The sequence below is a fragment of the Cucurbita moschata genome, unplaced genomic scaffold (genome assembly GCF_002738365.1).
Source record: "Cucurbita moschata cultivar Rifu unplaced genomic scaffold, Cmos_1.0 Cmo_Scf00043, whole genome shotgun sequence".
Lineage (NCBI taxonomy): Eukaryota > Viridiplantae > Streptophyta > Magnoliopsida > Cucurbitales > Cucurbitaceae > Cucurbita > Cucurbita moschata.
In genome coordinates, this window is record NW_019268559.1 from 1484475 (window position 1) to 1504271 (window position 19797).

Genomic DNA, 19797 nt, shown 5'->3' on the forward strand with positions numbered 1-19797 from the left:
TGTTTTCCTTTCATTTTCCTCTTCTTGGCTTATCCGCCACCCCAGTTCGAATCCTTTGGACGATTCTTTTTCGTTGAATTACAAATTGGGTTTATATAATTTAGAAAAGGTTTAAATGGAGATCATGTATTTTTAAATATTGGAAATTTGTTCTTATATGATTTGTATGATTGGATATATAATATATATAAATTAAACCATAGGATTATAGTTTAAGTAAATTATAAATAAATAAATAAATAATGTTGTTCTCTTTAAATGATTGGATGGACAGAACATTTCCCATCTCAAAGAATCAACGAATCAAAACTTCTAAGAAAAAGAATCAGAACAGTTTGCTAGCAAACTCATCAATTGAAATCCCTTCTTGTCTAGCAGCAGCTGATTTAGAAGCCAATTGTCTCAACTGAGATAAGCTTCTCCCCAATTTCAAAGCCACCTTCGTTTCAAAGACTTGCCCATTTTCCCTTTTCTCCCAATCTGCCTCCTCTAGCGTCCCGTTAATGGATTCTTCCAATAGCCCCAAGAAGCCGGCGGAGTTTCTATACATCTCAAACACCATCCCAATTTGTCCTCCGTGTTCAAACGAATTCACGGCGGCGGCCAAAGATCCGGCCACCGCTGCCACCACTGACCAATCACCCACAATAGCAGAGCTTAAAGCCGCAATGCCGATGAGGAGTGGTCCCGAGATGGCTAAAGTTTTGTTAATCTTCAAAGCTAAATTCCCAAGTCTGACATACTCTTCTGCGTCTTTTGTCTTTATGATTTCAACTACCTCTCTCATTTCGGCCTCAAGTTGATGACTCCATCCATTAAACCTTTCATGTTGCTTTCCATCAAAATGGGCCCTTTCATTCTTTGTCTTAGCTTTGTAATTAGAAGAATTAGGCCACCATGAAGCCGGCTTGAAGGTTTTGGGAAATTTTTCGAGCATTACACCAAGTAATGGAAGTGGGTATGCTTTATCAAGCGCCAAGACTCTTGCCATGGTGGAATCGACGTCAGTTTGAGTGGGAGCTCCAACCATAATCAAACTTTGGATTTGGTTTTGGAGCTGTTTAAACAATCTAGCCGCATTTCGTTGCTCCTCAGCCAGCTGTGAAGGCTGGATCTTGTTCATCATCACCAACATCCCTGTTGCGGCAGAGAAAAGCAGAGCCGACGACAATTTCAAAGCCAAAAGAGGAGCGCCAACGGCTCCGGCAGCGGATGCACCGGCTGCCAGGGCGGAGGCGGTAAGAGTGATCGCGTTAATGGAATTAAGCAAAAGGGAATTCCAATTATCTCGCTGTTGGCCAATGTTGTTGTGCATTTCGACCCGGTCGGCTACTGCCTGTAAGATAGCGTGGAGGTGTGCTGTGGACGTGAAAAGGGATTCGCTGGGAATGACATTGATGGGTTCATTCAAGGAAAGCTGTTCAACGAGTTTAATGGAGTTGGTGGAAGTTTTAGGGAGGCCGGGAACTGAGATTCTGAGATTGGGAAGCTTTGGGACGTGAATTGCAGCTTGGATAATTGTTCTTCTTGAAGAAGAGGAAGATGAGAGGAGAGATGAAGCTGGTAAGGAAGCCATTGTTGGAAGAATTACAGAGCTTCTTGAATTGGAGTGGCAATGGTGGTGGGGTGGTTTTATAGAGTATACGAATTGAAGGGTCAGAATTCAGATACGAAGAAATTCAGAATCCGGGCTGAATTGACTCGGCCCGTTTGCTGACTCCTGACTCGTTCCCTCTTTTCATTCGTTGAAAAATATTATATCTTCTCTCTATTCTATTGTAATGGGTGAAACGACGTCGTGTTAATGTCAAAGGCGGAGGGGATGATAATTCTTGACCGGGCTGGTTAGAATGAGATTGCCCCAAATGACCGCGATCTCTTGGTTCATTTTCCCTCGTGTTTTGGGGGTTGTTGGCAACCATGTGGCCCCCCGTCAAGCCACAGATATTTTGAAGAAGCGGACGATAAGATTTGATGAACTACAGTGATGAAAACGGAGTGTGTTAACTCAAACCTTCATCCCTGGGAGAAGAAGCTGAGAAAGAAACAATGTCTCTTGCGAAGAAGGCGTTTGAGAAGTATGTTTCGCAGCTTTACCAGCATCCTTTGAGAACCAAGGTGATTTCCCCTTTCCTTTATACTGAGATGTCTCGCTACTGGAAATTTGTAAGCTCTTAATCAGTTCCGTTCAGTGAGGTTTATAGCGACGGGGATTATGGAAGCTGAAACCCTTAAGTCATTACGGTGGAAGATAAATCAGACCCAATTTTGTTTTGTCCCAACCCGTTTTTTTTCTGTCACTCAACTCCCGTTATCTACTTCAGCGTCTACTGAACCTGTACCTTGCTGGGAAAGAGTAAAAAAGTGTCTCTTCGATTTTCACTGATGAAGGGACTTACTTGGGTTGGTGGAAGTAATAGTTATTGGCTTCATTTTCAAGATTAAAAGACCAAATTGTTATGAAACTGAGCCTTAGTTTTTCAAATACTTAGATGTTACTCAATAAATTGAGATTGATCTTGTCTGTTACCATACTTTGATTCATTGAAAAGTCCTTTGGGTTCCAGTTCTGTGAGGATTCTCTCCTTTCTATTTAAGGCTTAAGCTACGCCATTCTTGTTAAGGCACTCTTGTTAGATGTGTTCTTTTGTTGAATCAGGTAATCACTTCAGGAGTATTGATTGCGATAAGCGATGTGACTTCCCAGAAGCTTATTGGCATACAGAAACTTCAGTTGAGACGAATTCTTCTCAAAGTGGTATGGTCCTCTCTAGGTTCATTCTGAACAGTCTTTAACATTTGCTGCAAATCATCTCCCTTCTATACAAAAATAATAGTTTGAATACATAATCTTTGATGAGTATTCAATAAGCCCGTCTTGACAACCTCCTATTTTATGGGTCTATATGCATATGTTCACTGAAATTGGATAGTAGTTTATTTGTCTTCCATGCTTGTGTGTATTGTTGAAAGAAACATTGGTTCTTGCTCATGATTGGCTCATGCAGCTTTATGGATGTCTTTACCTTGGACCATTTGGCCATTTTCTTCACCAAATACTTGAAAAGATCTTCCAGGGGAAAAGAGACTCAAAAACAGTTGCCAAGAAGGTACACTGTCTGCTTCCATTTATTCTTTCTTTTGTACCAAGAATTGGGAGTAATTGATTTGATGTTTGCTATTGAATAAGAGCAGGCCCGTACTATCATGAGATCCCATTAGATTCTATTGGTAACCTACATTATTTAAATGATCATATGGCTGTATTGAAGAGGGATAATCGTATCATCAAGATAAAATGCTGTAGTATTGGAATTCCCCTGTAATGTCCCACATCGGTTACATTGGTTGGGGAGGAGAACAGAACACCATTTATAAGGGTATGGAAACCTCTAGCAGACGCGTTTTAAAGCCTCGAGGGGAAGCCCGAAAAGGAAAGCCCAAAAAGGACAATATCTGCTAGCGGTGGATCTGGGTCGTTACAAATGGTATCAGAGCCAGACACCGGACGATGTGTCAGCCAGCCTTCTTGCTGTTCCCCGAAGGGGGTAGACACGAAGCGATGTGCCAGTAGGTACGCTGGCCCCAAAGAGGGTGGATTGTGATATCCCACATTGGTTGGGGAGGAAACACCATTTATAAGGGTGTGGAAACCTTCTAGCAGAGGAAGCCCGAAAGGGAAAGTCCAAGGAGACAATGGATTTGGGTCGTTACATTCCCCAACAAAGGTTATCAAATAGTCATGGTCAATTGTTCGACCCAATTTGAGATTTATAAGTACATTTGCAATGAACTAAGCGAGATATGGGTGTTGGGTGTTAGAAACCACGGCCCTCCACGATGGTATGATATTTCCACTTTAAGCATAAGCTTTCATAGCTTTGCTTTCGGTTTCCCCAAAAGGCCTCGTACCAATGGAGATAGTGTTCCTTACTTATGAACCCATCATCTTCTTCTTAATGAACCAATGTGGGGCTACAACTCTCAATTATCCTCAACATTGGGGTTTGTCACGAATGTTGGATGTAATAAGTGAAAGTGTTAAACTCCTTATATATGACTTGTTTGGTTTTGTTCTCAGGTGCTGGTGGAACAGCTGACATCCTCTCCTTTGAGCCACTTTGTCTTCTTGGTTTATTACGGACTGATAATTGAAAGTGAGTATACTTCTCAACTTATCATATTAAAAAAGCAAGCATCTAAAAATATAAGTAAAATATTGTCCTAAAAGTTCATCTACTTCCCAGACCCCATTTTATTTATTTCAATAATAGCTTTAAGTTGATGGCGGGCACATGAAAAAAGGAAATAGAAAAAAAGGAGAAGCTTAAATAAAGGCAATGAATCTTGGTAGCTTTATCCAAACTCTTCTGTTATAGAATTCCCTTCAACCAAAGGTTCTAATCTCTATCCAAACTCTTCACTTAAACCTTAGGATGAAAGAAGAAAAAAAAAAACTTTGATTTGAGATGGAACTTTGTAAGATAGTTGTTAGATTATTTTATGATTTTCATAGCACTGAAGAACTTAAGATCTTTGCTTCTGTCTACTGGAAATTGAAATGCAGGAAGGCCTTGGGTCGTGGTAAAGGCTAAGGTTAAAAAGGAATTCCCGTCAGTTCAGCTAACTGCATGGATGGTATTTCCCTTTTCCCACTCATCATCTTTGCATTATTTTTCAACTCAAACTGGCCAGTTCTAATGCACTGAATCCCATTAGAACTCATTCATATTAATAGAGCCTATAAATTTTCAGTTCTGGCCATTTGTTGGTTGGATAAATCACCAGTACGTACCACTTCAGTTGCGTGTCATTTTCCATAGCCTGGTTGCATTCGTTTGGTACGTATACTTCGTCGGTCTCCTTTCCCTTCAATGGTTGGCGATTCTTTTGCAGTCTCCAGTTGCTAAAACCACCCTCAAACTTCTATTCTTTGGTTGTTTTCAGGGGAATATTTTTGAATCTTCGAGCCAAATCCTTGACGGTGAACAAATCTTAGGGGAGTTTAGGATATATGAATTGTCCATGGCAGGTGAAATCCATGCTCCTTAGTACTTATGTAAGCATTTGCCAATCATCACCCTCTTGTTTACCTTTACCCAGGAAATAGAAATTCGAAGACAATTATGATTGAGACGGTCGATTTCGATGATAATCATGTATATAATGATTATCTTAAACCAACTCGATATCAAACAAGATAAAAATGACATACTTGTAGTATATGTTGGAAAGAGGGACAGTGAAAGAGATAGGAATGGAAAGGAATAGATGAAAGCTGCAGTGCTCTATTATTGTCTACTAACTCGATACTTAGAGGGTTACACAATTCCAGTATTTATAGCTAATACACTGGACCAGCAATAGTAAATCATAGAAATCTAGATAAACTCAAATCTAATAACAATCTCCTAAAGTCTTGGTAGTTTGAATATTTGAATCATATCTAACTACTCTAAATCATATCTTCATTTTGAATACTTTGAATCATATCTCAACACATTCAAAGTTGCATATGTAAGTACAGAGCTTTTCTTCTGACAAGGCCTTCGTAAGTATGTCTGCTTTAACCCGTACATTGTCCGTCTCAGCTTGTATACCTTTGTTTCTTTGTCTTCCTTTATGAATCCCTCTGGCGGTTACACGAACCTTTTCTTGTAAATCTCCATTTGGGCTTGAATGAGAGGGACAGAACAAGAAAAGCTGAATGGGTTTGTCAATTTCTGCTTTTCAAATTCATATTTATATGCAACTCATAAGGATTCTGATCATTTGGGTTGCTTCCTCTTTATACCCTTTCTCTTCATTACTACGCAAACGCCACCATTATAGATGGACTCTGGATTTTCAGGGACAAAATATCATTTCATATGATTTTTTTTAACAATTATTATTTTTAATGGAGCATTCAAAACTTTGGTATTATGTTATTAATTTGATTTTTTGCTTACCCTTCTCTTGTTAAATTTTAAAACAATTTTTTTATTTAAATGAAAACATATAAGAAATGTTAATAATTAACATATTTAAATCCAATAATAATATAATAAGGACTAGTTACTATTTCAAAATTCAGAGAATTGAAGGGGAAAATGAAATTTAAACCAAAATAATGAATAATGAATAATGAATAATAAATAATAAATACAATTTGGCATTTTGTCTGGACAAATATCAATTAAGAAGCAGGTAGAACGTGGAAGGCCATGACATCTCTCTCTCAAAGTCTCCCCCTTTTCCTTCTTTTCCTCTTTAAAATCCATTAGTTGAAGATTCAGTTCTCCGGAGGTTCGTTCTTCTGCTCAGTGATTGCGCCCACCTTCCCTCCATTGCTTCCATTCCACAACACAACCCATCTCATCATTTTTGGGCACGCCCCCCTTTCTGGGTCCATCATTTTTCACATCTTAAATCTCACCCATCACTATTCCCTCTTACCCAAGATCCGAAATCTGCAAATCCAATCTTCATTTCTCCAAATGATTCAGCTACTCTTTACGGTGATTCTATCGGAGATGCTTCTCATATTGCTCTTCTCCTTCAAAACCCCTTTGAGGAAGCTTGTGATCTTGACCGTCGATCGCCTGAAGCGCGGACGCGGTCCTATTATGGTGAAGACTGTCGCCGGAACCGTTCTTATTGTTCTGCTTTCCAGTGTTTACAGTATGGTTACGATCCGGAAGCGTTGGATCGATGACGGTGCCGTCAACCCCACCGATCAGGTTCTCATGGTCAAGCATCTTCTCGAGGCCACGCTCATGGGTAAGCCGAAACTTTTCATCTTTCTTGCGTGTTTTGGATTGAATTTCTCGACCCATATGGCCATTTAACTCAATTGATTTTTCTGTACCTGAATTTGGTTTTGGCTCTTGAATGTGGATTGTTCCTGGAAATGATCTGTTTGAGAATAGTTGAAGAATTGGATTGAGAATTGGAATGGCTTGAATTGATTAGATTTGCTTAGCTTCTGAAAGAGTATCAGTACATCTTACCCTGTTGCTCATTTGGTGTTGTGGTGTTTTGAGCTCCTTGATTTAACCTTGGTCACTGTTTCATCGGTGACATCAGCTTGTCAAAGTTTGTGGTTCTTTAATCGATCTGTTTGGCTATCTTTTTTCTCATTTTTCATAACTATAATGTGAACACAATCTATCTAATGGTGTGAAGACCCTGAAATGCATTGATTTAAAGATATGTTTACAAAAGGATTTAATATCTTTATTTCAGCTTATTAGTTAACTTCATCATGGTTAACAGAATCATCACATGAATGGTGATTTAATAAAAGCTTATTATTGGTTTTGAATGCTGAATGCTACATAGCTCATGAATGGTGAGTTCTGGGGTTTACTGAACTAGGTGGACAATTTGGTTGCAGGGGGCTCTCTATTCCTGGCACTTATGATTGATAGATTACATCATTATATGAGAGAGCTGCGTCTACGGAGGAAAGGCATGGAAGCTATCAAAAAGCAGAGCAGAGTGATGGAGGACGGGAAAGTTAGCAAGTCGGAGGAGATCAAAGCACTGGAAGAAGAAGGTACCACCCTGCAGACAAGACTCAAACAGTTGGAATTGGAACTTGACTCAAAGACCAAAGATATAACTACTTCAGAGGCCAATGTAGTTGCTCTAAGGAAGCAATCTGAAGGGTTGCTGCTCGAGTACGACCGTTTGCTTGAGGAAAACCAGAACCTTCGGAGCCAGATACAATCTATAGATCACAGATTGTCTCGATCGGGAAGCAAGAAGAATTCCTAAGGAACCCCATATTGCTTAATGAATTTCACTTCAAGCTTTGTGCTTCCATTTCCCCTCGTATTATTTAGGACCTAGATACTCCATGATGGGTAGGTGATGGCTGTTTACTTCTATATGCACAATGGCAAAAGAAGATGGGATTTTTGGCTTGTTGTCTCTGTTTAAAGTAGGAAGGTAAAACACTGAAACAAGATTGGATTTTATTAAAAAGAAAATTTGTGATAAGTTCAGGTTTGTAATAGAATACACCTTGGCTGCTTCTGTCATTTTTCTGTGGCTATTTCTTTTTTCTTCATATTTTGCTTTAACCATCCATGAAGAATTTGGCTTCTGAAAAGCTCATTCTTAGGACATATCATTTGATTCGATGCCTTGAAATCATTTTGATGGAAAAGCTTGTAACTCTGTTTATTGTGGAGCCAGAGAACTGCAGCACAAACCAAAGGAAACCCCCTCAGATCCAAAATATGGGCGATTTGTGCTGAACCTGAGCATCATTGTTGTCGGCTTTGACTACTTTAACAGTGAAAAAGTTTGCGCGGACATTATTGTCGGCATGGCTTTGCTGTTAAGTTACATTTTAAAACAAGCCCTGATTTATTCTTTTCCGATGGCTGGCTCTGTCAATCAACTTCAAAATTCAAACTAGGCATAGACAAGTATCATTAATGCACAGAACTTCACGCTTTGATTTCTCAACCATATGCTTTACTTTCATGCACCACTCTTCGAATTAAATATGAACTTCATCTTACTATAAATTATGGGCAACTTTCGGCGACATTTTCGTCAATATTGTGATAAATCAAAATGAATTCATTATATCTAAAAGATGTAAGATGAACTGAACTGGCGGATAGAAACACAAGAAGCAAAGAAATGACATAACATAATTTGTTATTATTACAAAAATTAACAATGTTCAATGATACAATCTGGCTGAAAACAGAGGACATAGGAAAGTTGATTTTTTTGCAACAATAATCACTGCTTTTACTAATACTAATATAATTTTGATCACCAGCTCCATTCTGAGTTGTCGTTGCCATGGATTCAGAGGAACAGGGCAATTCCAATTCAGAAATGAAATCTCTTTTTTCTCTGTCTTCTTCTTCTTCTTCCATGTCTTTGCTTCTCACTGTTACCCAATCTTCGTTGCTCTCCCAATTGGGTATTCCAAAAGACTGAAATTTGGACACTTCGCTCAGTTGCTGGATCCTCTGCAATGGCGTTCTGTAAAATTTTGGTCTGATCGGACTTTGAACTGTTTCCAAATCGTTCATCGTGTTCCATAATTCTTGCTCCAAAATGCTCGTCGGTGTTCTTGGATTCTGTTTGGGACGAGATTTCTGCTCGTGAACAAAAGGGTGTTTTAAGAGCTCACTTACGGACCACCGTTCTTCTGGGTCTCTGATCAAACACCGCCGCAAAAACTCCTTGCCCTGCTCCGACATGAATCTCGGAATCTCCGGCAAGTCATCGCTGGACCCAATTCTGTAAATGGCGGCCACTGGATCGGACATATCCTCCCACGGAGCTCGACCGGTCACCATCTGGATCACTGTGCAGCCCACTGCCCAAACATCAGCTGCAAACCCCTGTTTTTCTCCTCGTGCCACCTCCGGCGCCATGAATATCGGCGTTCCGGCCAAATTTCCACCGGAAACCTCCTCCACCCGCCGCGCGCAACCAAAATCCGCAATTTTAATCCCATCTTCACCGACCAAAATATTAGAACACTTAATGTCACAATGCACCACACCATTAGAATGAACATACTCGAGCCCACTTAAAATCTCTCGAGTATAGAATTGGGCCGTCGCCTCATCTAACCGACCACCAGCCGCTTCCATCGCATCCAAAATCGACCCACCAGACGCAAACTCCATCAAAAGATTGCACATCAAATTCCCATTTTCCAACGTAACATCAAATCCCTTACAAGCTATAACACGCGAAGAATTCAATTGCGAAAGAATCCTCTGTTCCCTCTTAATAAAATCCGAGCGGTCGAACTCAACTGATTTAACCGCCAGCAGTTGGCCAGACCGGAGATCAGTGGCGACAGAGACCGCGGCAGAGGAGCCGCAGCCGATTACCCTTCCTCTCGTCCACTCCATTGAGAAACCAGAGGTGGGTGCGATGGATGAGATCATGAGAAAAAGAGGGAGCTTTTATATCGTAAATTTACAATGTTGGAAATCATTTAAAAATAGTTTCTTCGATGAGTAAAATTGAGTTGGCAAATTGGGTTTTTTTAAAAATTGAAAATTGATGAGAACAAGTTATTCGGTTCTCTTTGGCTTGACCTTTTAGAGACTTTATCCCTTACATTGTAGCCAATGGACGGCCGCCGTCTTCTTCTTTTTGATCAAACCCAATCACAGCAGCGACAAAGGAGAAGGATAATGGCAACTTTTGAGCGGCGGTGATTTAGGTAATCTGGTTAATGTAATTGAAGAGGCTACGCCAATTCAAATTTTCACATGGCATCACATGCTCAGTTGATTTAATCACGTTGATTATGGTGCTCTTCATCTGTAATTAGTTGTAAAATAACCCATCGGAGAGGATATTCTTCCAAAGCATTGTTTTTTAATTAATTTCCTTTTGGATGAGGAATGATGGGTATAATGTTTTCGTTGTAATTTAAATTCTTTAATCTAAAGAATGACCTTGCCTTTGTTGAAGCCTTACTTTATGAATAATTAATACAACTGTAACTATAAATCTAAATCTCTCTCATTAATAATTGATAATCTAAATCTCTCTCATTAATAATTGATTATGATGAGCCTAACACTACACAACGATGCTTACCCAACCCACCTTATCCCTTGCCGCTCAATTAAATACTGTTTAATTCTTTGTTATGGGTATAATTTTGGTTCATGAAACCTAATCTTATTTGGGTATAATTTTGTTTTTTGTTTCCCAATAATTATCCATTGGACAAAATTCGAAGCTTTGTCTGCGAGTTTTAAAAAACTGTTGATGGGAAACATAAAGAAAAAGAAGAGAATTGTTAGGTGAGAAGAATAAGCGTGAATCGAGAGAGGGTTATAGGTTACTTGAATTGGCGGCAAAGAAACGCTGAAAAGTTAAAAAAAAAAAAAAAAAAACCAGAAAAAGAAGGAAGGAAAAGCAAAGGTGGAGGGTGGTGGAGTGGAGGCAGCGTCAGGGTATCACCTTCTTAAAGCTTTTGAACTGTGTATCCTCCAACCAAAACCACGCAGTTCCCTTACCCTTAGCCCATTTTTTTGTTACCTTTTGACACAAAAGTTCAGCACACATCTCATCTGACTCACACCCCAATCAACAATTATTCTATACACAAACGCATTTGAATGCTTGCGTAACCGCTCCTTGCGTCTGCATTAATCATTCAAGTGGCCTTCCTTTTCCCTCTTTCTCTGCTTACTTAACACTCTTTTAGTTTCATCCTCTCTGGTCTTTGAAACTGCCCACATTCATTTTACTCACTACTATTCTCAACACCATATCTCTTTTACCGTTCATTGAATCCTTAAAAGCCATCCCTTAAAAGCCATATATGAGATCCCATATGGATTGACGACGTACCAGCAAGAATGCTGATCTCTTAGTGGATTGTGAGCGAGAAGAACAAAACATTCGTGTGCTCTTGTTTGGACTCTTATGTCATATTGATCTAAACGTGTAGATGTTGAGTGTTGTATCAAAATTTGAGCCCACACATGCGATGTTCTCCAAAGAGATCCTGTATTGAGAACCATATTTCACCAAACGATATTAAATCAATCAATGAGATGAATCATCATCTTAAAGAGACATGATTCTGAGTTTTAAGAAAATGCAAGAGAACAAGAAGATGGATCCACGAGGAGGAGGAGCGTCCATAGGTATGAATCCAGTGAGCTGCAGGTCCCTCTCATCCATCTGGAGAGCGTACTGTTGTGTTCACAAGTAAGAACAAAAGATGCGCCACCAATGGTGAAGGAGGCAGTAGGCAATTGAGGGATCCGTTCACAGTCAACCAATGCTGCAACTTGGTTCAACCCTTGATCACATAACTGCAAAAGCATGAAAGACGAGTGAGCTGAAGATGGATAATCGATAGATGAGTTAGATGGTAACAGAACTGATTCACCTCACTCACATAATCAATGCTATGTTCTCAGAGTTTTGTTCTGCTTCAGCTTGTCTTGCATCCGGGAGAACGCCATCTTCCAGGCTGAGCACATAGCATCGGAGACACTGCCAGATGCTCTACCATCTTTCTCATTCAGCACACTCTCAGTTTTAGTACTGGTATCAATCACCAACCGTGAGTTAATAAAATTGATCTTTTGTGCAACAGAGAGCAAAAGCAGTCAACAGATTGCAGAAAAATGACTCTGTCTTGAGTGAAGCATTTTTAGACTAACCTCACACCATAGTTTCCATCAAAGGTGCACACCTCAATTTTGGAACATATCTTCTCTGGCTGTGGTTGTGTGAGATCCCACGTCGGTTGAAGAGTGGAACGAAACATTTCTGGTAAGAATGTGGAAACCTCTCCCTAATAGATGCGTTTTAAAACCTTAAGGGGAAGCCTAGAAGTGAAATCACAAAGAGAACAATATCTGCTAGTGGTGAGATTAGACTATTACAAATGGTATCAGAGCCCGACACCGAGCGGTGTGCCAGTGAGGACGCTGGCCCCCAAGGGGGTGGATTGTGAGATCCCACATTGGTTGGAGGGAGAACACGACGGACTTGTGCTGTTACAAATGGTATTAGAGCCAGACACCGGGCGGTGGGCTATCAAGGACACTGGCCCCCAAGAGGGGTGGATTGTGAGATCTCACATCGGTTGGAGAGGAGAACACGGTGGGCTTGGATTGTTACAAATGGTATCAGAGCCAAATACCAGGGGGTGTGGTAGCAAGGGCGTTAGGCCCCCAATGAAGGTAGATTGTGAAATCTCACATTAGTTGAAAAGGAAAACAAAACATTCTTTGTAAAAGTGAGGAAATCTCTCTCTAACCACCATGTGGTGTGTTAACGAGGAGGTTGGGCCCTCAAGAGGAGTAGATTGTGAGATCCCACATCGGTTGAAGAGGGAAACGAAACATTCGTTGTAAGGTATAGAAACCTCTCCCTAATAGAGGTTGGGGGCATGAATTGTGAGATCCCATCGGTTGAAGAGGGAAAGGAAGCATCCCTTTATAAAGATATTGAAATCTCTCTCTAATAGATGCGTCTTAAAAACCTCTAGAGAAAATTTAAAAGGAAAAGTCTAAAGAAGACAATATCTGCTGGACTTTGATGGTTACACGTGTTAGTACCTGTGGGTGGAAGGTAAAAACAAGACCTTAAATCTGGCTGTTACAGATAACCACAATGTTAACAAAGTAAATGATAGGACTTACCTTGGCTAAAAGCAAATCCATAATAGCCTGTCCATGTTGTGAAACAAGTGCCTTGCATTATGTGCCAAGATAACAAAGGGAACCCTTCAGGAGTACCAGTTACATGATGCCATGGCCGCTATTAGAGCAAAAGTTTGAAGAAAACAAACATTTTTATATTCTCCTAAATCAACCCACTACAATATTCTGCATAAATATCATGTTCCTCAAGTTAGAAGCAAGTTATACAAACTGTGACGATCACACCCAAAACCGACATAACTGAAGGGAACATACCACTTGCTTCACCACCAACAAGAACATCGTCCATGTCGAACAATTAAAAAAACAAAATAGGGCAAGGTCCGACTGTTTATAAAACTACAGGGTCAATAATGGGCCCATGTATCAATAAAAGAGATTGAATTGGGCCGATCTTCGGAAATTCACGGCCCAATAGAGAAAAACAAAAGATAAAAAGGGCAATTCATGAAATTAGTAAATAAATTATATTTAGTAATCATTGATGATTTTTTTCATAAATTATATCAATTTCAAGAAAATTTGCATTCTTTACAAAATTTATTTTATCTAACCATCTATTCAAAGGGTAGTGAATTGACCTAACCTATGACATATAACCTATGTCGATTGACCTAACTTATTACCTAGGTTGAGTTTCAAATGGATAAGGTTTTGATGAGACACTGAAACACAAATTTTGAAGGGTTAGAGGATAAGCTTTTGTCTTTTTGTTTGTCTAGGAAAATAAAATAATAATAAAAAAACAAAACCTTCATTTTCCCACCTTGGGACAAACCTTTAATTAGCCCTTACATGTCATCAATATGTCACATCTACTTTGCATTATATAGTATGTGAATTGTGAAACCATAGGCTTGCATTTTGATTTTTCCCTTTCAATGTGTATTAAATTATAAGGTTTTATCCCATTTTAATGTAGAGTGAATTGTTGTGCAACTGGTATCAGAGTTAGGCGGAAGTCACTACGATCTGTAAAGATGGAAAGTTCAAATATTGGAATCGAGAAGTTCGATGGATCCGATTTCGATTTTTGGAAGATAAAGATGGAAGATTATCTGTACCAGAAAGATATTTAAGAACCCCTGTTGGGGGTGATGTCGAATACCATGACCACAGAGCAGTGGAAGCTCAAGGATCGACAAGCCTTAGGGCTGATCCGATTGACGCTATCCAGAAATGTGGCGTTCAACATCATCAAGGAGAAGACCACGTCAGATCTGTTGAAGTCGTTATCGAATATGTACGAAAAACCATCGGCTATAAACAAGGTGTTTTTTATGCAGAGATTATTCAATCTAGTACCTACTTTGGAGTTATCAATATAAATCATTTAGTCAGAGTTCTTCTTGCATTTTTTTTTTAAATTTTTGTTCTTTAAATGACATAAAATTATACACCTAAAAGTAAGTATATAAGATTCTGAAACTTTTTAGACTTTTACTATTGGCATGTCGACATATCCGTTGCCATTTATATTAGAAATTGAATTAAGAATAATTAAAGTAATATAAGTTTGTAGAGAAAGGTGTAGTTAAATAAATCATAATTAGGGTCAATAAATAAAGAGGTTATGATATAAATTCATAAAATTAACCTTAAATTACAGTTAAAAAAGGATAGTGAGTGAGAGTTTGATGGGTGTGTGTCTGCTAAGCCAACCACCACCGCCTTGTTTTCCGACTGAGATCTTTGTTTGTTTGGACAAAGAAAGCGGGGTTTTGCGTAGCAATCAATAATTACAAGAAATTTAAGAAGACATGGAAATCTTTGCAGTCAGAAAATATATATATATATATATATATATATATATATATATATATTAGTAAGTGAAGGTGAACAAACAAACACGACACTAAAATAAAATCAGAAATCGGGATTCACGTGTCTGCATGTGCATCGGAGGAAGGAGAAGAAGAAGAAGAAGAAGAAGAAGAAGACTTTTTTTTAATTAGGGTTTGATCATGTTTGAAATGGGGTATTGAATAACATAATTAGGAACCATGGTGTCGTTTGGAAGTTGTGTTTTGGTGTATGGATTGGATATGATATCCTTTTTTGCGTGTCAAAATGGAGTTGGCCGTATTTCATTGACTGGAAGACTTGGAATATGGTACCCACTGGACGATTATTCTTTGTTTTCTTCCCCTTCTCTCTATGTTGACGTCTCTCAATTCCAACCTTTCTTATTCAACTCTTTGAAATTTATGGACCAACATGGATTAAACCAAACAACTTGGACATTCATGTTGTCCATCTACACTTGGATTTTTCTTCTCTTTTCTTTTCCTCATTTTTATTTAATATTTTGATTTCACATCTATATTTCTAATTTTATTCAAAATGAAACAATTGGAAAGAATAATGAAGTCGTCGTGTTCGTAAATTTCCCCCCAAATTAAAACAAAAATAAAAAAGTATGGACATGTTATCCCCCATGATGGACATCATCAAAACAAAAACAAAAACAAAAACAAAAAAGATTTAACCAACGTGTAACTCTATTGCCTCTAATTTAATTTAATTTAATTTAATTTAATCTACTTTCCTGGGAAACTGCTAATTTTGGTGTTGTTGTTGTTGCTGCTTCCGTTGTTGTTTGATGTAGACGTAGTATTGGTGGGGGTGGTGTTATTATTATTTGAATGAGCTCCGCCGATGATGGAGGAGATAGCGGCGGCTAGAGCGGCTGTGAAGTTCGGATCCGCGGTGATAGCGGCGGTGGCGGCACTTAACGTGTCGGCAAAAGAAGCACCACTAGGCTGGGATGATGCCACGGCCGGTTGTGAAATTTGGTGGTGACCCAAATGGGAGGAATTGGCCCCCATATCATGAGAGAGCTGTAGCCCCGAGAATTTTGATTGATTGTATAGCGCTTGCCCCAAAACCTGCGGCAATTGGGCGGCGGCAGACGGTGGTTGTCCGGCTTCGAACGGCACGTGGAACGGCGTGGGTGCTGGTCTTTGGAACTGCAATGGGTTCGGGGTGTGAGTGAGGTCTAATGTGATGGTTGGAAATGGAGCCGAAGCTGAAATTGTAGCCATGCTTGAGGAACATGGGAGTATGGCTCGAGCCAATAAATTTGGGTTCATTAGATTATGGTCCGCACTTGACATGGACCCTGACAACAACATGCTAGCCGCCGCCGTCGTGGTGGACGCCATGGCCATCGCAGCCGGCGGAAGTGGGTGATTGTGGTTACCCTCATAGGTTGTTATCAATATAGTCGTGTCTTCAGCGCAACGTTGAACCTAAAAGTAAGAAAAAGTAAATAAATAAGATAAAAAGCTCCAAACTTTGATTAGAAAAAGACGATTAATTTAGTTAAAAAGAATAAAAATACATACTTGTTTCCGAACAGGGCAACCCACTGCCATTGTGCACCGATAATACGCCCGTGGACATGGGTTTCCTTTAGCCATTTTTTGGCCATATTTTCGCCATTGACACCCATCAGAAATCTGCGTGGATTGAATCCAAATTAAAACCTCACAAAACAATTCAGGTCCAAAAGACAAAAATTACACACACCATGGGAGCTTCTGATCGAGCACGGACTGAGACACGGGCTTTTCTCATGGTGGCTTCGGTGGATTGTTGATCAAGTGGTTTAGAAGAAGGGTTCAATCTGGGGGCTTTATTAGGACCACCCCACCCGTGAGATTCTGACTCTGGGCTTTCTTCTCTACCCATGGATCTTTTTCCATCTGATCGTAAATTGGAATTCTCCTGATCGGAAGGACCCGTTTCCTGGTCTCTTCCGGTGCTCTTTTTGGAGGCGGTTTCTGTGTTGTTCAACGGAGACCCAGAACCAGTTCTTTCATCCGATGATGAATGGAATAATTCATGATCGCCTCCCCCTGTCTTCCCAGTGGGTCCCAGATCCATAAATTGCCTCGGAATTACAACCTTCCCAACTTGATCATGTTTATCCGTGGGCTGAAACATGAGGATGTGTTAATTTAATATTCAATTCAGTTTAATTCATTTGATTTTTTATTTTTTGAAAAGTTACCTGTCGTTCATGAGCGGATTCCAAGGCCTGATTTTGCTGATTTTGTTGTTGTTGCTGTTGCTGCTGTTGCATAAAGGTGGAGATATGCATTTGTAAGGTAGTGTAGTTGTTTCTCACATGGCTTAGCATGTCCCTCAGCTTGTGATTCTCGGCGTTCATACGCTGAAGCTCCACTTGAAGCTGCGCTAGCTGCACACCATAATTACCATAAAATTAAATTCCCCCACCAAAATTCTCAATATAATCCCACCATCCCATCAAATTTAAATTAAAAATTTCTTGGTGTTTTTTGGGGGGTTCAATTCACCTCGTTTTTGGCTCGTTTATCTTCTCCATCCGATGAAATCCCATCATCCACCGTCGATTGATCGCTTCCGGTGTTCGCAGTTAACAGATGCAAACCAGTCTAAATTCCCCCCCCCCCCCAAAAAAAAAAAAAATTAGGCACAGAAAATTGAAAATTGAGAGAGCATTTACATTTTTGGAGGAATTAAGCTTACATTAACACGATTGAAGGCAGTTGTGGGAGCAGTGAAATTGTTGTGGTCTTTATTGACAGCGGTGGCGATGATATTAACCGGTGGTTTGGAGTCTTCATCCTCCCTATCATCAACCACCCTTTTATTATCGGAAAAAAAGTCGACCTCGTTGACGGGCAACCGGGTGTGATCGGGAAGCGGCAGAGCAGGCTTGTCGTCGTCAGTCCGGCCAGGTTTCCCGGGAAAATCAATACCTTGGAACATAACGCTGTGAAAAGAATTGACAGTGGATGGGGGTGGCTTGTTTGAGAAGAACCCAATAGAGTGGTCGGAATCACGAAGGGTAAGACCCCATCCTTTGTCCATAAATCGATGAGAGAGATCGGAAGAAAATAAAAAAAATAAAATAAAATAATAAAAAAGTAAAAGATGACAGAGAGTGAAGGAAAAGAAGAGAGGGAAATTGGAAGAGAGGGAAATTGGAAGAGAGGTGTGTACGTGTGGGTGAAGTCTGTGAAGTCTTTTACCGGTGCAATGCGTTCGGCTATAAAAAGGGTGTGACGAAGACCAAAATGGATTTGGATTTTCAAACAAATACCTCAGATTTTTGTTTATTTACATCAGATAGTGCGTCACATTGTATTTAACCCTCCCAACCCCGACCCGGTTCGAGCGAACCCACCCGACGGAAAACACAGAGCAACAACAAAAAGCCCCCTTGCTTTCTTATTTTTCGTCCAGAAAAGAGTTTGACTGGTTCATTAAATCTGAAGAAAGAAGAAAGCGATCCACCGCCCCGAATACTGCGGCGCCTTCCACGTGAGAAATAAAAAGAAGAAAAAAGAAAAAGAGCCAAGTCAACGAATTTGACGGCCCGGCTCTCTCTGAAGGCAACCGGGAGTGGGCCTGGTCTCCCATGGGGCCCACCTTTTCACTTTACAACACACCACGTTTCAGATCTGTACCGGTGGGATCTGTGTTGACTGTCCAACCGTGGGACCGAGTCATTTGGTTTGACTTTTTTTTTCCTCTTTTACCTATATTTGATTGGGATTTTAATATTTCAATATTACACCCCCGAATAATTAGTTGCCTAATTTTAATAATTATTTTCTTTACAGATTAAAAATGTCGTCATTTTGTTTACTCATGCACGACTCTTCCATTTTCTTTTGGTATTAGACCTAATCACCTACCCATCTAATCTAATCCTCTTGCTAACCAATCTTTTTCACCATAATCCATTTCGCTTACTTTTTCTTAATATATTTATTTCCCAACTTGCATTAAACATCAACCATCACCCAAAATTGTTATATTTTTAACTCCTTTTCAATTTCCTATAACAAATTTCTAACTATTTTAAACATAAGAATTTTTTTAAAAAAATCATTTTTAGGACAGAACAAAAAATTGGGGCCATGAATTCGAGGGAAGAAAGACACGATAATCAGTCAACAGTAATGTTTTTTTAAAAGGTACATTTTTATTTTGACACACCAATCATTTTCTTCAATTATCGAAATGGTGATTCATAGGTCTTTGTTTAATTAATTAATTAATTAATTTAATATATATTTTGGTTTATAAATCACTTTCAAGTAATTAGGAGGAAAATAAAATGGAGTTCTACATGGGAGGTAGCTACCATAATACCCAAATTGTCCTAGCCTCAATCAATATATATAGTGGGGGGGGGGCTTGTTCTAGATGCACTCAATAGTGGAGAAATAATTAAAGCATCTAACAATAAGTCTCCTATTTTATTTCAAAATGCATTATATGAGGATAATCTTTTTGGTCACATTAATCAATGCTATATCAATAATTAAAAAAAAAAAAAAAAGACGGTTTATTTTTCAAAAGAAATAAAAGTAGTGATGTATTTTCAAACCTAGGTTAAACTCTTTTGTATAAAATTATGACTATATATTTCAAGAAATTTAATGAATGTGGTATTTGTGGTATAATTATTATTTTTATTTATTTTATTTACGAACTTTATTTCCGACCCTATTTTAATTTTCTTCCTTTAGAAAAATGAATCTAATCTTTCTGCGTCACCCACCCACTTGAAACTGCATTAAATTTGCCGACTATTCTTTGTTTCTTTCTACATTTGACCATA

General features: G+C 39.2%; 5 protein-coding genes and 1 long non-coding RNA gene across 8 annotated transcripts; 2 read left to right on the top strand and 4 right to left on the bottom strand.

Moving 5' to 3' along the window:
* Nucleotides 1-126: 126 nt before the first annotated feature.
* On the bottom strand, nucleotides 127-1789 carry LOC111433866 (probable F-box protein At4g22030). Its single transcript, XM_023071118.1, has one exon. It carries the CDS (start codon nucleotides 1574-1576, stop codon nucleotides 326-328), a length of 1251 nt encoding a protein of 416 aa, XP_022926886.1. The 5' UTR covers nucleotides 1577-1789; the 3' UTR covers nucleotides 127-325.
* A 77-nt stretch (nucleotides 1790-1866) lies between these two features.
* Nucleotides 1867-5184, top strand: LOC111433873 (peroxisomal membrane protein PMP22). Of its 2 annotated transcripts, XM_023071127.1 has the most exons (7): nucleotides 1867-2118; nucleotides 2660-2758; nucleotides 3009-3110; nucleotides 4082-4157; nucleotides 4568-4638; nucleotides 4756-4841; nucleotides 4948-5184. In XM_023071127.1, exons 1-7 carry the CDS (start codon nucleotides 2050-2052, stop codon nucleotides 4997-4999), a joined length of 555 nt encoding a protein of 184 aa, XP_022926895.1. In that variant the 5' UTR covers nucleotides 1867-2049; the 3' UTR covers nucleotides 5000-5184. The 2 variants fall into 2 exon arrangements, with proteins under 2 accessions (XP_022926895.1, XP_022926896.1); XM_023071128.1 differs by lacking the exon at nucleotides 2660-2758 and having other exon boundaries at nucleotides 1890-2118.
* Nucleotides 5185-6055: 871 nt separating this feature from the next.
* LOC111433872 (B-cell receptor-associated protein 31-like) lies at nucleotides 6056-8027 on the top strand. Its single transcript, XM_023071126.1, has 2 exons — nucleotides 6056-6762; nucleotides 7379-8027. The coding sequence occupies exons 1-2, from the start codon at nucleotides 6480-6482 to the stop codon at nucleotides 7759-7761; spliced, it is 666 nt and encodes a 221-aa protein (XP_022926894.1). The 5' UTR covers nucleotides 6056-6479; the 3' UTR covers nucleotides 7762-8027.
* A 480-nt stretch (nucleotides 8028-8507) lies between these two features.
* On the bottom strand, nucleotides 8508-10100 carry LOC111433865 (mitogen-activated protein kinase kinase kinase 18-like). The gene has a single exon (XM_023071117.1). It carries the CDS (start codon nucleotides 9915-9917, stop codon nucleotides 8523-8525), a length of 1395 nt encoding a protein of 464 aa, XP_022926885.1. The 5' UTR covers nucleotides 9918-10100; the 3' UTR covers nucleotides 8508-8522.
* Nucleotides 10101-11485: 1385 nt separating this feature from the next.
* LOC111433877 lies at nucleotides 11486-12255 on the bottom strand. 2 transcript variants are annotated; one of them, XR_002708876.1, is made up of 3 exons: nucleotides 12168-12255; nucleotides 11891-12048; nucleotides 11486-11813 (listed from the first exon to the last, which is right to left on the bottom strand). It is a non-coding gene; the product is annotated as an uncharacterized LOC111433877 (long non-coding RNA). The 2 variants fall into 2 exon arrangements; XR_002708875.1 differs by lacking the exon at nucleotides 12168-12255 and having other exon boundaries at nucleotides 11891-12151.
* A 3272-nt stretch (nucleotides 12256-15527) lies between these two features.
* Nucleotides 15528-18146, bottom strand: LOC111433864 (probable WRKY transcription factor 31). Its single transcript, XM_023071116.1, has 6 exons — nucleotides 17691-18146; nucleotides 17498-17596; nucleotides 17191-17379; nucleotides 16707-17114; nucleotides 16523-16636; nucleotides 15528-16426 (listed from the first exon to the last, which is right to left on the bottom strand). The coding sequence occupies exons 1-6, from the start codon at nucleotides 18033-18035 to the stop codon at nucleotides 15716-15718; spliced, it is 1866 nt and encodes a 621-aa protein (XP_022926884.1). The 5' UTR covers nucleotides 18036-18146; the 3' UTR covers nucleotides 15528-15715.
* Nucleotides 18147-19797: the final 1651 nt, after the last annotated feature.

Excerpts from the sequence above, each read along its gene's own strand:
- LOC111433866 (XM_023071118.1), bottom strand. The coding sequence starts at position 1,576 with ATGGCTTCCTTACCAGCTTCATCTCTCCTCTCATCTTCCTCTTCTTCA.
- LOC111433873 (XM_023071127.1), top strand. The coding sequence starts at position 2,050 with ATGTCTCTTGCGAAGAAGGCGTTTGAGAAGTATGTTTCGCAGCTTTAC. Across the intron at positions 4,639-4,755 it reads TTCAGCTAACTGCATGGATG|TTCTGGCCATTTGTTGGTTG; the intron begins GTATTTCCCTTT and ends ATAAATTTTCAG. Across the intron at positions 4,842-4,947 it reads AGCCTGGTTGCATTCGTTTG|GGGAATATTTTTGAATCTTC; the intron begins GTACGTATACTT and ends GGTTGTTTTCAG.
- LOC111433872 (XM_023071126.1), top strand. The coding sequence starts at position 6,480 with ATGATTCAGCTACTCTTTACGGTGATTCTATCGGAGATGCTTCTCATA. Across the intron at positions 6,763-7,378 it reads TCTCGAGGCCACGCTCATGG|GGGGCTCTCTATTCCTGGCA; the intron begins GTAAGCCGAAAC and ends ATTTGGTTGCAG.
- LOC111433865 (XM_023071117.1), bottom strand. The coding sequence starts at position 9,917 with ATGATCTCATCCATCGCACCCACCTCTGGTTTCTCAATGGAGTGGACG.
- LOC111433864 (XM_023071116.1), bottom strand. The coding sequence starts at position 18,035 with ATGGACAAAGGATGGGGTCTTACCCTTCGTGATTCCGACCACTCTATT. Across the intron at positions 17,597-17,690 it reads CTGCCTTCAATCGTGTTAAT|ACTGGTTTGCATCTGTTAAC; the intron begins GTAAGCTTAATT and ends GGGGGAATTTAG. Across the intron at positions 16,637-16,706 it reads CTCGATCAGAAGCTCCCATG|ATTTCTGATGGGTGTCAATG; the intron begins GTGTGTGTAATT and ends CAATCCACGCAG.